General features: G+C 40.6%; 1 protein-coding gene across 5 annotated transcripts in view; it reads right to left on the reverse strand.

The window, feature by feature from the left end:
- znf512b (zinc finger protein 512B) overlaps positions 1-9240 on the reverse strand; it is a 28705-nt gene extending 19465 nt beyond the window's left edge. Inside the window, exons 1-3 of one of the 5 annotated variants that reach the window (XM_083920349.1) lie at positions 9223-9240; positions 8076-8292; positions 6450-6584 (exon numbers count right to left, since the gene is read on the reverse strand). In XM_083920349.1, the coding sequence (XP_083776475.1) occupies positions 6450-6582 (133 nt within the window). In that variant the 5' untranslated portion in view covers positions 6583-6584; positions 8076-8292; positions 9223-9240. Of the gene's footprint in view, positions 1-6449; positions 6585-8075; positions 9007-9222 lie in introns of those variants that run through there. The other 4 variants (XM_083920348.1, XM_083920347.1, XM_083920350.1 and 1 more) reach the window with 4 other exon arrangements.
- Positions 9241-13364: the final 4124 nt, after the last annotated feature.

Genomic DNA, 13364 nt, shown 5'->3' on the forward strand with positions numbered 1-13364 from the left:
ACACAGGCGCGCACACAGAACAGTCATTTGTTTTCCTCGAAAAACGCTCACACAGGAGCCTTTGTCTGTGTCTGCACAGTAGGGTTTAGACATACTGTAGTTTGGAGAAAGACAATACACACAAATACAAACACTATTCACCACTGACACAACTCCATGGAAAGAGGACACAGAATCACCACTTCCTCAAGTTCAACAGACAATAGATGGAGAAATAGATACACCTGGACACAGTGCAAGGTAAACACACCGACCTTAATGTGTAAGCTATCCAAGTTTACAGTGAATGCAACCATTGGACCTTACTGCTGTCTTTGGTTTAAAGTTTATCCATTTACTTTTACTTCTTCATAGCTTTCCCCTCTCTCACATATTCTCTGCTTAGTGGCACATCAGTACTTTCTCACACACCTCCTACTACTTCCTATTTTCTTAAGTATGTGATTTTTCCTCCTGTACTCACATTCATTTTCTCACATTCTCTCACTCAAACAAACACACACACACAAACACACACACACAGAGTAAAAACCTTCCCACACAGAGTAAAAACCTTCCTATCCTATACGCACCTCTCTTTGAAGACATCCCCATAACTCCCTCCCAGTCGTCAGAACAGATTCCAGACTAACTGAAAGAAAACCAGACCCTCTTAAAGATTCTGGCTATCACTTTCTGTTCTCTCTCTCTCTCACTCTCTCACTCTCTCACTCTCTCTCTCTCTCTCTCTCTCTCTCTCTCTCTCTCTCTCTCTCTCTCTCTCTCTCTCTCTCTCTCTCTCTCTCTCTCTCTCTCTCTCTCTCTCTCTCTCTCTCTCTCTCTCTCTCACTCTCTCTCTCTCTCTCTCTCTCACTCTCTCTCTCACTCTCTCTCTCACTCTCTCTCTCACTCTCTCTCTCTCACTCTCTCTCACGGGATAACTGTGTGTATAGATGCTCTTAAACAGATAGACTTGTTGACGGCAACACACAAACATGGTTGGATAAAGAAATACCAATTTGTCATTATACTTTGTCTAATAATAAAATAAAATCGCTCTGAAAGTGTGACTGGACGCCCCACATCTAAAAATAGCTTAGTTTTAGGGGGCCATCAGCAAAAACCGAAGACAAAAATGTGAGCTATTTACACTATATGATTTTATGATATTTAATGGTTCTGTGAGATTGATAATTAAACAATGGGTTAGACATAATGGACAGTAAATGTACTAGGTACGAACAGTCTTTCATTGATCTATTTTCTCACTTAACGTCGAACTGAAATCACATTAAGTCATCCTTTTTTTTTTTTTAAATGTATTGTTCAGGAAGAGGGATCTCTCTTCCAGGTTGAACATGCAATCGATGCCATGTGTATAGAATAGACCGACTTAGCAAAATTACAGTGTAGCCTCTGCTGAGCAAGTAATCTAGCCAGTAGGCATGCTAATTTCAGTAGCTATCTCTGCAACACAGTACAGTACATAGACGTGGTTCGTTTTTTTATGTTTTAAACTAAAACAACTGGTCAAATCTTACATATTGCACCTTTGGCTAAGGACATAATTTATTCATAGTTCAGCTAGTTAGTACTACTCTATGACTAACTGATAACCAGACTTGGAGCGGGAGATTTTACTAAACAACTAATAATTAATGCCCAGCCAAAGAAGAATGATTGTCAAAAGCAAAAACTATTTTCACTGCCCTCAGCGGTCTGAACTACTGTATCGGGTATCACTTGTGTAGAAGCTAGGAATCACTACACAGACCTGTGGTAGGCTCAGTTTACTAGCACCACTAAACCACACTTAAAGCAGCCAAATCAAAGAAAAGACCTCGGGCATGAGTTTCCTGCTACATAGTATGGTGACTAAAAGTACCTCGACAGCCTCTTCAGACCTGCATTGATTTTACAGCCTTCTACATCAGCTAGATGCTTCATATTATTGGAAACCTAATCTATTGTCTGATGCCCATTTGGCCCATGGCCAATAGTATGTTTAGTGACATCCAATCACAACAGCTTTGGATGACTAGCCAGTGAATTCCTGGGAGGTGATGTCAACAGGTCAACAGGCAGCGAAGCAAAAGAAAAGCATTTTTAAATTAAGAAATTTTGAAAAAATAGATAGATCAAAGTGGAATCTGCAATTGTGCATGTTGTGGTTTGTACACAGCATGAAAAATGTGTCTATGCAACAGCACATATAGTATATAAGAGCCAGACAGACAATGTCTGCTCCAGACTGTTTGCAGTGCCCTCCTTATGGACAGTGACTCACCAACTCATTCCCTGTACTCATTCTCATCTTCCATTCTTGAGCCTGCCAAATAAAGGTGTGACAAATATGACAAAGGACTCTCCTCAAAACGAGATGCAGCATCGGGCTGAGGAAAGCATGCAATAATTCAACTTCATCTCAAAACAAACATTCTCCAATCTATAGCTCTTCATTGATTTTAGCTTTTGGTATTTTACCAATTTCTGAGACTGAAAGCATCAGCAGGCAAGAACTACAAAATAAGAAATATGAGACGTGAGAAGAGTGATTGGGAGTAGGGTGAGCAAGCGAGTAGGGATAGAATGGAAGGTATCATAGATAGTGAGGCTAGAGGCCCGGGAATTCACTGCTGCTGATGATACTGCCTAATAAGAGAGACCAAAGAAAGATGAGGGGTTTGAGGGAGAATGAAATGGGAAAGAGTGTCAGTTATGTGTGGAGAAAGGGACAACAAACGAGCGAGGGAAAGTGTAAGGCAATAGATATAGAAGGAGGGGGCGAGAAATTGCTGTTGAGGCAAACATGCAGGGTCAGCACATGGCGTCTGTGTGGGCCTTAAATGAAGGTCTTGCAGTCAGAGTAGTGGACTGTCATTTGAGAACACTCATGGCTGTGAAGTGTGCACTAACATACAGACATGTAAACAAAAAAAAAAACAGCACAAGCTAGCACATTTAACATACACACATAGCTACAAGCATATCAACCTATGCAGACTTTCCCCACACTGATAGAGAGAGCTCCTCCCAACTCTGAACACATACCTCCCTTTACACACACACACAGCCAGCCCAGTTGAAAAATTGCATCCTGGGATCATGTAAGGTACTGCACCACTCTCCATTAAAGGTGGATGGTCACACATGCACACACACACACACACACACACACACACACACACACACACACACACACACACACACACACACACACACACACACACACACACACACACACACACACACACACACACACACACACACACACACACACACACACACACACACACACACACACACACACACACACACACACACACACCTAGACTCCACTCTTTTATACTTACATTAAAGTTTGCAGAAAGGAGCGTAATTTCAGGGCGTACCCAGAGCATTTGGCAGAAAAAAATTAGTTCTGTCCAAATACTCTCAGTGTAGGTTGTTTAACAGCTTAGACCGCTGATGGAGGGAAAAAAAGACAAAACTAGGGCTCTAAGAGGATGTTAATGTGAAAAAAATGTGAGAGCAAAAAAGAAAAGAGAGGGACAAAGAGAGAGCAAGTCACCCTCAAGGACCACATCCTTTCCTAAAAGTTGTCTGGTGTGGCAAGGTGACAGCTCAACCACACCCCTCTAGGAAAGCAAACAAACCTAATTCGCAGTCTTTGTTTCCATCTAGAAAATCATAGACGGATTTCAGGAAACCAGTGCAAAAAAACTGCCTCGTCATACAGGATTTCTTCATCGTTATATCATGCAAAGTCTCTGACAAGGACATTTATTGATCAGCATGGGAAGAAATAATACATCAAGGTGGAACAGTCCGAACTTGGACATGGAATGAAAAATGAGAAACACTTAGGGGGAAGAGGGCACATAACGTGGTACCTGGTTGTCTGAAGAGCACACTGTGTACAATGGACAAAGACTGAGCACTGAAAATCCTCCACAGGGAGTTAGATATTAGATATTAATGCCTTTGTTTCACCAAACCGAGACACACCGTCCCTTGGGATAGAAACACTAGCGCCAGGCTCATTATGATTAGCACTGTAGCATTTCTCCTCATCATTAGGAGATTTAAGGAGATGGTTTGTTGTTTGATAAGGTAAAGCAGAACTGGCGGAACTAAAGTCAATGAATTTGTTCTTTGCTTTAGCCTCAACTACATCTGAGTGAATCATAACACACAGCAGTCATGGTTAGCTGGTTAGGGAATACAAGTGCTTAGGTAATCGAGATAATTTTTGAGAACAAAATATAAAATTCCTCAGTAATTTCTTATGCTCTGTTTGTGTCCAGTAGCTTTGTGTTTCCTAAGGTTGCTGGATGTTCTTAGTGAATCTTCAAACCTTATAATCACATAAATCCCAGCCCACTGGCAATGTTACCAACTAAGCCTCTCCCAGGGCTAGGGAAACCCCTGGTAATGTTTCCAGCCAAACAAGTCAATTCTTCAACTACAACATAGTAGAATAGATTTGTATCTTGGCCAATCAAATTGTCCTGGAAGCTGTCCTTAGCACAGACTTGTACTATCAAAAACACTGATATAATTACTGGGAAGCTCTACTTTAATGAGAGTCAAAGCAGATAAACTGTTGAAAAAGAAAACGAAACAGACAAGCAGAAGTCTTAAGTTACCAGAAAAAGTCCCAGAAAGGCCATTACCTGTGTAAGCATTATCCACACACACACACACACACACACACACACACACACACACACACACACACACACACACACACACACACACACACACACACACACACACACACACACACACACACACACACACACACACACACACACACACACACACACACACACACACACACACACACACACACACACACACACACACACACACACACACACACACACACTTATCGGCGGTAGGCTACTCATTACTAAACCTCAGTCAAGTGTGCTTCTCTCAATTCTAGTCTTCAGTCTCAAAACAATCAGTGCAGAGCCCACTACAAACTTTCCCGATTGATTTAAAATACATATTGTTTACTGAGTAAGTGTTGAAAAATAAAAATAAAACATAACACTCTGAGAGGCTGCTAAGAACAACCTGCCATTCAAATGCAATGTGTTCTGCTACAGTACATTCTTCAAGAGCAAAGCAGCAGATCACTCGGAAACCTGTAAAAAAAAGAGTTGTAAACATGCGACCCTGTGCTATCCTGCCAACTATCAAAAGATTAAGCCGATAAAGACATAGAATTAAAAAAGTTTGGAGAGGACATATTATGCTAATTTAAAGATTCTTATTTGTATTTTGGTTTTCTACTCTCATGTTCAAAAAAGATTTTTCTCATACTATCTGTCTGAATATACCTGTATTCACCCTCTGTCGCTCTGCAGTCAATGACTGTGACGGCACTGTAGCGGGACTTTCGACCTATATATGGTACAGTTGTGACATGACATCATAACCATACAGAAGTCCTTAAGGCTCATTTAAAGGAACAGTTTCTGAATACTGGCTACTGGGCTCAAAAATCAAAAAAGACATGTAAATATCACTTATCACTTCCAACTTTTGAACTTAAATTAATGGCACTTTGTGAGAAAAATACCAATGTTTTCCTATTCTCAAAGTTCAGTCTTACAAAAAAGGCTTTGTATTTCTGTCCACAGCAAGCAAGCGCACCCACACAAGCATGCAAATCCAGCCTACAGGGCTGAATATTAACATGGAAAGAAAACAAATTGAAGCACCTAGTCTAGTGTTGGTGCTCTGTGTGTCTGGGAATGAGGGGCTATTTTGTAGTAACCAAAACAACTGGGTCATAGTAGAACAGCTCCAGTTTTCCAAGTCTGCCTGATTCTATTAACAAAGTCATGATGATCTGCTGGTTATTGGATTGAAACATAATTCCCCAGCCCGGCTCTCTCACTTTCGAAAATCTTCCATCCCCGTCCAGATGGCTTAGGATTTTGCTAATGTCAGTGCTTGGCAATACTTGTTTGTTTGGTTTTCTCACTGTAAGCTTTATGAGGAAAACTGTTGTAGTTTCCAGGCCCTTCTGTGGTGAGAGGGGTAAATTTACATTGAGGCTGGGGAACCACTGATTCTTAGTAAAATATTCAAAAGAGCGACGGAGAAGAGAAACGAGTTGTATTCATGATATCAAATCCTCAAGAAACAACACCAAAGCTCTGAACAGCCAGACTAGTCTATTATAAGCTACAAAACATGTACAAATGTCCAGCAAATTGAAAGGCAATGGGATATAGAGACCAATTTGCAATAATATAATAGCAACCATCACATATGTGTTAGTGTGTCATGTATGCAAATGAGTGCTGTTCTTTCAGTCCGAGAGCAAACCAGGGTCACACAAACAAAAGCTTTTCTAGTTCCCATATTTCAGACCATCTGTGAACAAACACTGCATACTGTAGATCTTCAGTGTGTGTATAGATTGTTTTTTCTGGTGGCTCTTCACTCACTGTGTTTGTTGTTGTTTTCAGGGCCTGCCGTGGTTCTGACAGGCTGCTGGGGATGTCCATGTTTGGGGGTCCGGCCCCTTGGCAGCCCTGATGAGGACAGCTTCCCGAGCCTGGGGCCACTTGGGCTCTCCATGCCTGCAATAGATGTTGAGGGGGTACAAAAACACACAGGAGAGATTGATAGCTTAAGGCGATATTGGGATGCTCATTAATCCTGTTCCATTGCTTGTCAAAACATTATTAGCAATGTCCATTGTGATGATGCTTTCCTCTTGTTCTACAATGCACTTCATGTCAGCCATCAGTGCTATTGGACTGAAGGTTATCTGAGTGGAGGCACACACATCATCTGCAGCGGTAATGAGGGTGTGACCTTCCATGTTTAATTTCAAAATCAATATTCTCACTTACACACTAACTCCATGCTCTGCCCATTAGACAAAAGGTGAGTCAAAGACGGAGAGAGAAGGGGGTGCAAAGCTACTTTCCTACCTTCTTTCTTTATAAAAAAAAACCAAGTGATGCATCTCTTGATCAGCTCACATGGTCAGAGGCTACGTTATTTTACTTTAAGTGACAGCTAAAATTAATTTGTTGACTGCTAAATAGATACATAGAATAGATTACACAGCATAGTCCACCAATTCATTATAAATGTCATACCAGCCCCCATCATCCATAGTAAGCCTATATGTCAGTTTTGGGCTCTGTGTGCTGGACCCCCATTCCCTACCAGCATGGGACAGTCTAACGGATGAAGGCTGACAATCGCTAATTATGCTAAGTGGGACGGATTAAGATCCAGCATGCTTTCTCTTTGCCCACATTCATGTCACTCTCCTAATGAATTACAACAGCGCACAAAGGGTCACTCAGTGGGGGCCACTCATTGTCTGTTTACACGCAATGCTGGTCACTATACTTTGAGCGATGATGGCTCATCTGTCACAACGACAATATGCTCACAGTTATGTTATAAGTTGTTGATAAATTTGACTTTAGGAGGCATGGTGAGTGAGTAAGCTGCACGATGCAAGTTGCAGAAATATTGCACACACTGACACTAGACACCTTCCTGTTCCTGTATGATGAGTGTGAAGAGAACTACAGATGAGCATTTAACTTAAAATAAACAGATGTGGCGGTTAAAGACAGTATGATAGAGTGCTCAATTACTCAATTATTGTATTTAGTTGTAAACTTCGACAGTGACCTCTGTACTTGTTTTGTACACAGTTCATTTTTGTTTCCTATGTTGGGCATTCCTATAATATTCTTTAGGAAATAACACTTTTCTAGTTTTGCTCTGGTATTTGTCAGCAATATTTTTTAGAATAACACCGCAGCTGTTGTTTTCATAAAAGATTATTTCTACATGTAAACGGCAGCCCTACATCACCATACATTTAGCTAGACAAAACAAAACCTGGTGACACCCACTCATATCTCCTCACACAATCTGCTGACAAACCAACCTGAAAATAAGTATTTTAGCTCCACACGTGGCACACTGCCATGCTGTGTGTGTGTGTGTGTGTGTGTGTCAGCTGCAACAAGATTACAGAGTTGCCTATTTGTGTGGTTTAAAAACAAAAAGAGTACTCCACACTCGCCGGCCACACCTACCTGAACTGTCGGGCAGTCACCCAGCACTAGGGGCCGGGTGGCCCCGGGTCACCCACGTGAGGGAGGAGGGGGGGGGTCAGGAGACAGACAGCGAAGTGGGCGTTTTTTTCCACCAATGTTATGTTACATGGCAATCACACCTGCTGTGCGTCAAAGACCGGTCAGTCTGGGTTTGTTGTGGGGGCCTGATAGGAAGTGGACAGTCGTCACCGTCGTCCTGTTTCCCCCCGACGACGACGAGGTGGAAGAAAAAAACAGCAGGGCAGAGGAAGAGAAATTACAATTTCTTCTGTACATGAAAAGATATCCTGGGTAGTTTCACCTTATTCCCCAGTTTCCAATTGCCTTCCCCCCTCCTTCTTCCATGCATTAATATGTCAACCACGAGGCACACTTCTTCGACCTCTGTCTTCTCGTCAAACACTCCAGATATATTATAAATAAGCCAGGAAATAGGTAGGTCCTCGACTCCTTGAGGAAAAATATTAGAATACGGGATGGTTTATATAGGCAGTGAAGCAAAATGGCGACTTTATTACGAAGGAGGAGTAAAAAAAAAATCCTTGCGCTGGCTGGAGCTGAAGGGAGGCACAAAAATATATTGAGTGCAGTAATTTCGACGGCGGCGAGACACTTGGTTAGAGTAAAAGAAAACGAAGCGAAGGAAAATGAGCAGAGACGCTATATCCCCGTCGGTTTTGGTACACTCCGCGGTTCCTTACCTCGGGATTATTTCGGTTTTTTATACGGATATTATCTCGGCGGTCGTGTACAGTATTACAGTAATGTGTGTTGGGTCATGCGCGTATCCACTCCACCTTTGACAGTTGCAACTACAGTCTTGAAGCAACTTGCAAACTCTCGCGTTATTATTATCGATATCGAGCAGATTAATATTGGGGGTTTCTGTCTTAATAAACTCGCTCGCGGCTGCAATATCGGCTCGTGCTGCTCTTCCGACGTAACGACGCGCGTCCCTGACGAAAAAAAGGGTCAGGGCTTAAATTCCTTAAATCAACCTTCGCCAAGTATTTTAATCTAGTTGCTGCTATTTGTTCTCTCCGTGCGTCCTCCAGCCTGTAGCAGCCACAGAAGCAGACAAGTAAAAATGCTTAATAGTCCATACTAGTAGTAGGGTAGCCATTACCTTAGTGTAGGTTTAGTCAGTCACTGCAAGTAGCCCTCTCCAAAAAACGCTGGAATAACAAATAGGCATGCTTTCTAAACCTAATGTGTTTAAAAAGCTCCACACAAAGGCTGTGTTCAGCATTATAAACCAGACCATACAATCCCCAAATTCAAGGTCAATATTAAGGTATGATGTATTAATCCTATTGGTGTTAATAGCACCTAACATCGCATGGTCCTACAGTCAATGCAATATAGGATTTTTAAGTGCTGTAAGATGACTACAGGCTATGTTCACACTCCTGGCATTTCCCATGTAAGTCAGCTAATAATATTTGGTTAACAAGCTCACTAAATGGCATGGCATCATTGCCACTTCACCTGGTTTCAGTAAAATAACAGAGGGTCTCTATTAGTGTTTGATTGGTGCCGGCCAACATGACCTAATATTTCCTATTAGTGGAAATAATCTGAAACCATGATGTAATGTAAGTGTAAAATTGTTTTCAGCATTGCCAGTGGAGGGCAGAAGAGCCTCATTTTTGGACCAAGTTTACTGTGACGTATTAACCCACAGTATCAGTGTTTAAATAACTTACTTTTTTTTTTTTTTTGTTCAATGTATATCAGTTTTAAATTGAAGAGGTGTGCACACTTTGTCACACAATTACACTAAAATCCCAAAGAATAAGATGTTATAAGTACAATACAAGGTGTAAAATTATTTTTTCATATTAATATTCACAAAATAATAATAATCAGAAAGATGAGAGAACAAAGTATTACTGATTTAAATGACTTGGCGGTATGCTATTAATAATAATATATAAATTAATATATTTCTGTAAAGTTAAAGTCAGGTTGTTGCTGACTGCTGTATCGTTTGTATACTGGCTAAGAAAAAATGTCCTATCATGCCACTCATTCTTGTTGAATAACAATATAAGCCCATATATTAACATACATTGAAGTGTTGTTTATTGTTGATTTTGTAATGTGGTCAACATTTGTCTGCATTAGTCTTCCACTAGGGGGCACTGCTGTCTTGTGATTTGTCAGGAGCAGCTCTTAAACCATATGGAAACATGGCCCCTGTAGCATCTTTGGCACTTTTAACTGTAAATTCTCATGGTAATGTCATGTGTGTTACTTTGACCTCAGGAGACTTCGGGGCATGATCAGCTGGTGCATGACAGACAGCTTGATGTGTATTTCACTCTAGACTGAGTTACAGCTGACATACAGTATTTCTGCACAGTCTGTCCAGCTGAGTTACCTCTTCCTCCTGTTCTCTTAAATGGCCACTGATGAATAGTTCACACGGGGCCTTGTTTGACCCGTGATTAATCCTTTTACCGTGGCAGTGATTTATATACCTCTGCTGAGTGAGCAAAAGGCTACTTAATGGTTTTTAAAACTGGCCAGGTGGAGTGGTCCATGCCCTAAAAGGCTCACTTGAGGAGTCCATCCAGCAATAGATGGCATTATTTATCTTTTGACCATTCCAGTGAAAGTTGAGTGAGCACACATGCACTTTTTGCACATACAGATTTGCTTTGTAGTGGTATCTTGGATATTACTTGGGCACTGGCCAGAAAAATGAGTCTTCAGCTGTTTGCGTCACAGAGCAACTCCACTGGAGCAGCTGCTTAAGGGCTGCTCAACAGTAGCTGATGAGAGAGGACAGAGTGTTTCTCTTTCTATTTCAGTGCTGTCAGAGGACTGAGATCCAGCTGATCAAAGCCACGGGCAGATAATGATAAACAAGCTGGATGGAGAGCTTCGCCATTAGGGTGTTTTGGAGAATGATGACGAAAGACAAGCTTTCAAAAAGAAAAGACACTTAATAGTAAACAGTCACCAATTAATTGCACCATCCAACCATCTGCTCCGCGGATTTATTCTCTGTCAGGGTTGAGAAGGCCACTGTTCACTGAATCTGTTTATCATACATGTTCCTTGTTATCAACTGGTGAGATGCTTCATGTCTCTCAGTAATTGGATCCCAGTGTGTGCGGTGAGCTACATAGAGACAGAGACTATGTGTGTCAAGCAGCACTGTTTTGCATCCACAGATCTGGAGATGTTGCTCCAGGGCCCTGAATGACAGGTCAGAGCACAGGTGCAACTTTGAGATATACCCCCATCTCACCCTGTAATACATGTAATGCTCAGTATATATTTAATATTCAGCTTCAGCTGCACTTTCTCTTCAAACAGATTGTTTCTTTCTTTATGCAGGACATTCTTACTGACATTCAAGGTAATAACTAATGAGTTAATGTATTCATTAATGGAGGAATCAATCCAGATACAAACAGCAGCATTTCATGGTTATGGCCAGAATATATCTAGGAAACTTTGGGGATTTGAGGAGAGGGCCATTGACGTGAATCCCTTTGAACCACTTGTATTATGTGGGTGTGGGTGTAAAAAAAAGGAGGGGGGGGGGGCAAAGGAAAAGGGTAATCATGGTGCTTCTGTATGCTAAGTTAGAAGTAAAACATTGTATTTTGATTTTTTTTTACAAAAACTCTACTGAAGTATTTCTTCACTCAGTTTTTGAATGCTGTGACAGATGCAACACTAAAGAAGGAATCCTGCTACATTCATTATGGAATTTTATATCTGATGTTTTTGAATTTTCAAAGTACATAAAAAAACTATATTTCCCTAAAGAGACTTGGCTATTTTTTCATGCCCAGAGGAAAACTTCTCTCATATATACAATCAACTTTGATGATGGGAGCTTCGCTAGCCAAACAACTAATTCTCAAAGACTTTTCAAAAGATTCTCAAAAGGACAACAAATGCATTTAGTTTAGTATGATTACAAGAACTGATTTCTGTCATATGACTGTTTTTTTCACTGCATATCTGCCTTGTTGAACAGAGATAACTGTTAATTATAAGCCACAACAGTGATGCTGGTTTTGTTTTCACCTTGTGAGTCTGTGTTTGTGTGTCATTGTGGTAAAACATGGTCCCCAGAGATACCTACTTTAGCGGAAACTCACACAGCTGCAGCTTTGAGTATTTTGAGACAAACACTCAGACAGCAAACTGGACAGATTCTGTCAATGCGATAGCATCACAACCAGGCCAGATGCAGTATGTAGTTGATATCAAAGTTAAGGCTGAGGTCAAGGATGTGCAATTACCCCCCCCCCCCCCCTCACTTCAGTGCTACTTTTGTATCAAACATGTCCCTGTGTTTCAGTGTTTGCTGACCTATATTAAAAACTCAAGAATAAAAACAATACAAGTACATTAGCAATACAACATGAAAACAGGACCATCACTGAATCTCAATTAGTTTATTCTAAAAAGACAGCTTTCGTCATCTTCCATATGTCTTCATATCTGTAGAGCAGATACATATTTTTCCTTTTTCACATTTCAAACCCCTCATCAATCATCTGATATAGTAAACCAAAAGTGTTTTATATATTTACAGTACATCCAGTAACCCAAAAATAATACAGTGTGTTTTCTACCTTTTTAACAGTCAAACACTTATATTACCCAAAGACTCCTTGTCAAAAGACGAGTGTAATCACGTTGAAAGTGGAGGTTTTGTTTGTTGGAAGTCTTTTTATTTATTGAATTTATTTATTTATGCGACTTAAACAGCTTCATTATAAAGAGCTTTCTGCTGCTGCCTAGAGTGACATTAAAGGTGCTTGCTTGAGTTGCTCTGGGAATCTTGCATCTGACTCATAATATTTTGATTTCTGATCATTTGAAGTCACAGTGTCACACCAGGGACAGAAAGTGGGTAAAATACAACAGAGGCATGTCCTTTATTCTTAGTATTTGTGTGCGAGAGATGACATACAGTATACAGTAGCACACACAAAGGACAGAAGCTATGAGGCTTGCAAATTTTGCCACTGTAACAGGCAAAATGTATATTTCCCTCAGCAAACACTCATACTTGCATCTCAGATAATTTATCCCATACAATGCTACAGCTCTTCAACTTTTATCATTTAAATTATTGCTTAATAAAGCATAGACAATCAGTGATTGTCACACACATTGTCCTCTGGATCCATTGCATTAATAAAAGACTAAGGTACTGTATATGCAGATTAAATTGTATTTTATTCTACAACGCTCAGTATTTATATGTACTTCTAATTTCTCGCTGACTTACTG

Source organism: Echiichthys vipera (assembly GCF_963691815.1).
Source record: "Echiichthys vipera genome assembly, chromosome: 9".
NCBI lineage: Eukaryota > Metazoa > Chordata > Actinopteri > Perciformes > Trachinidae > Echiichthys > Echiichthys vipera.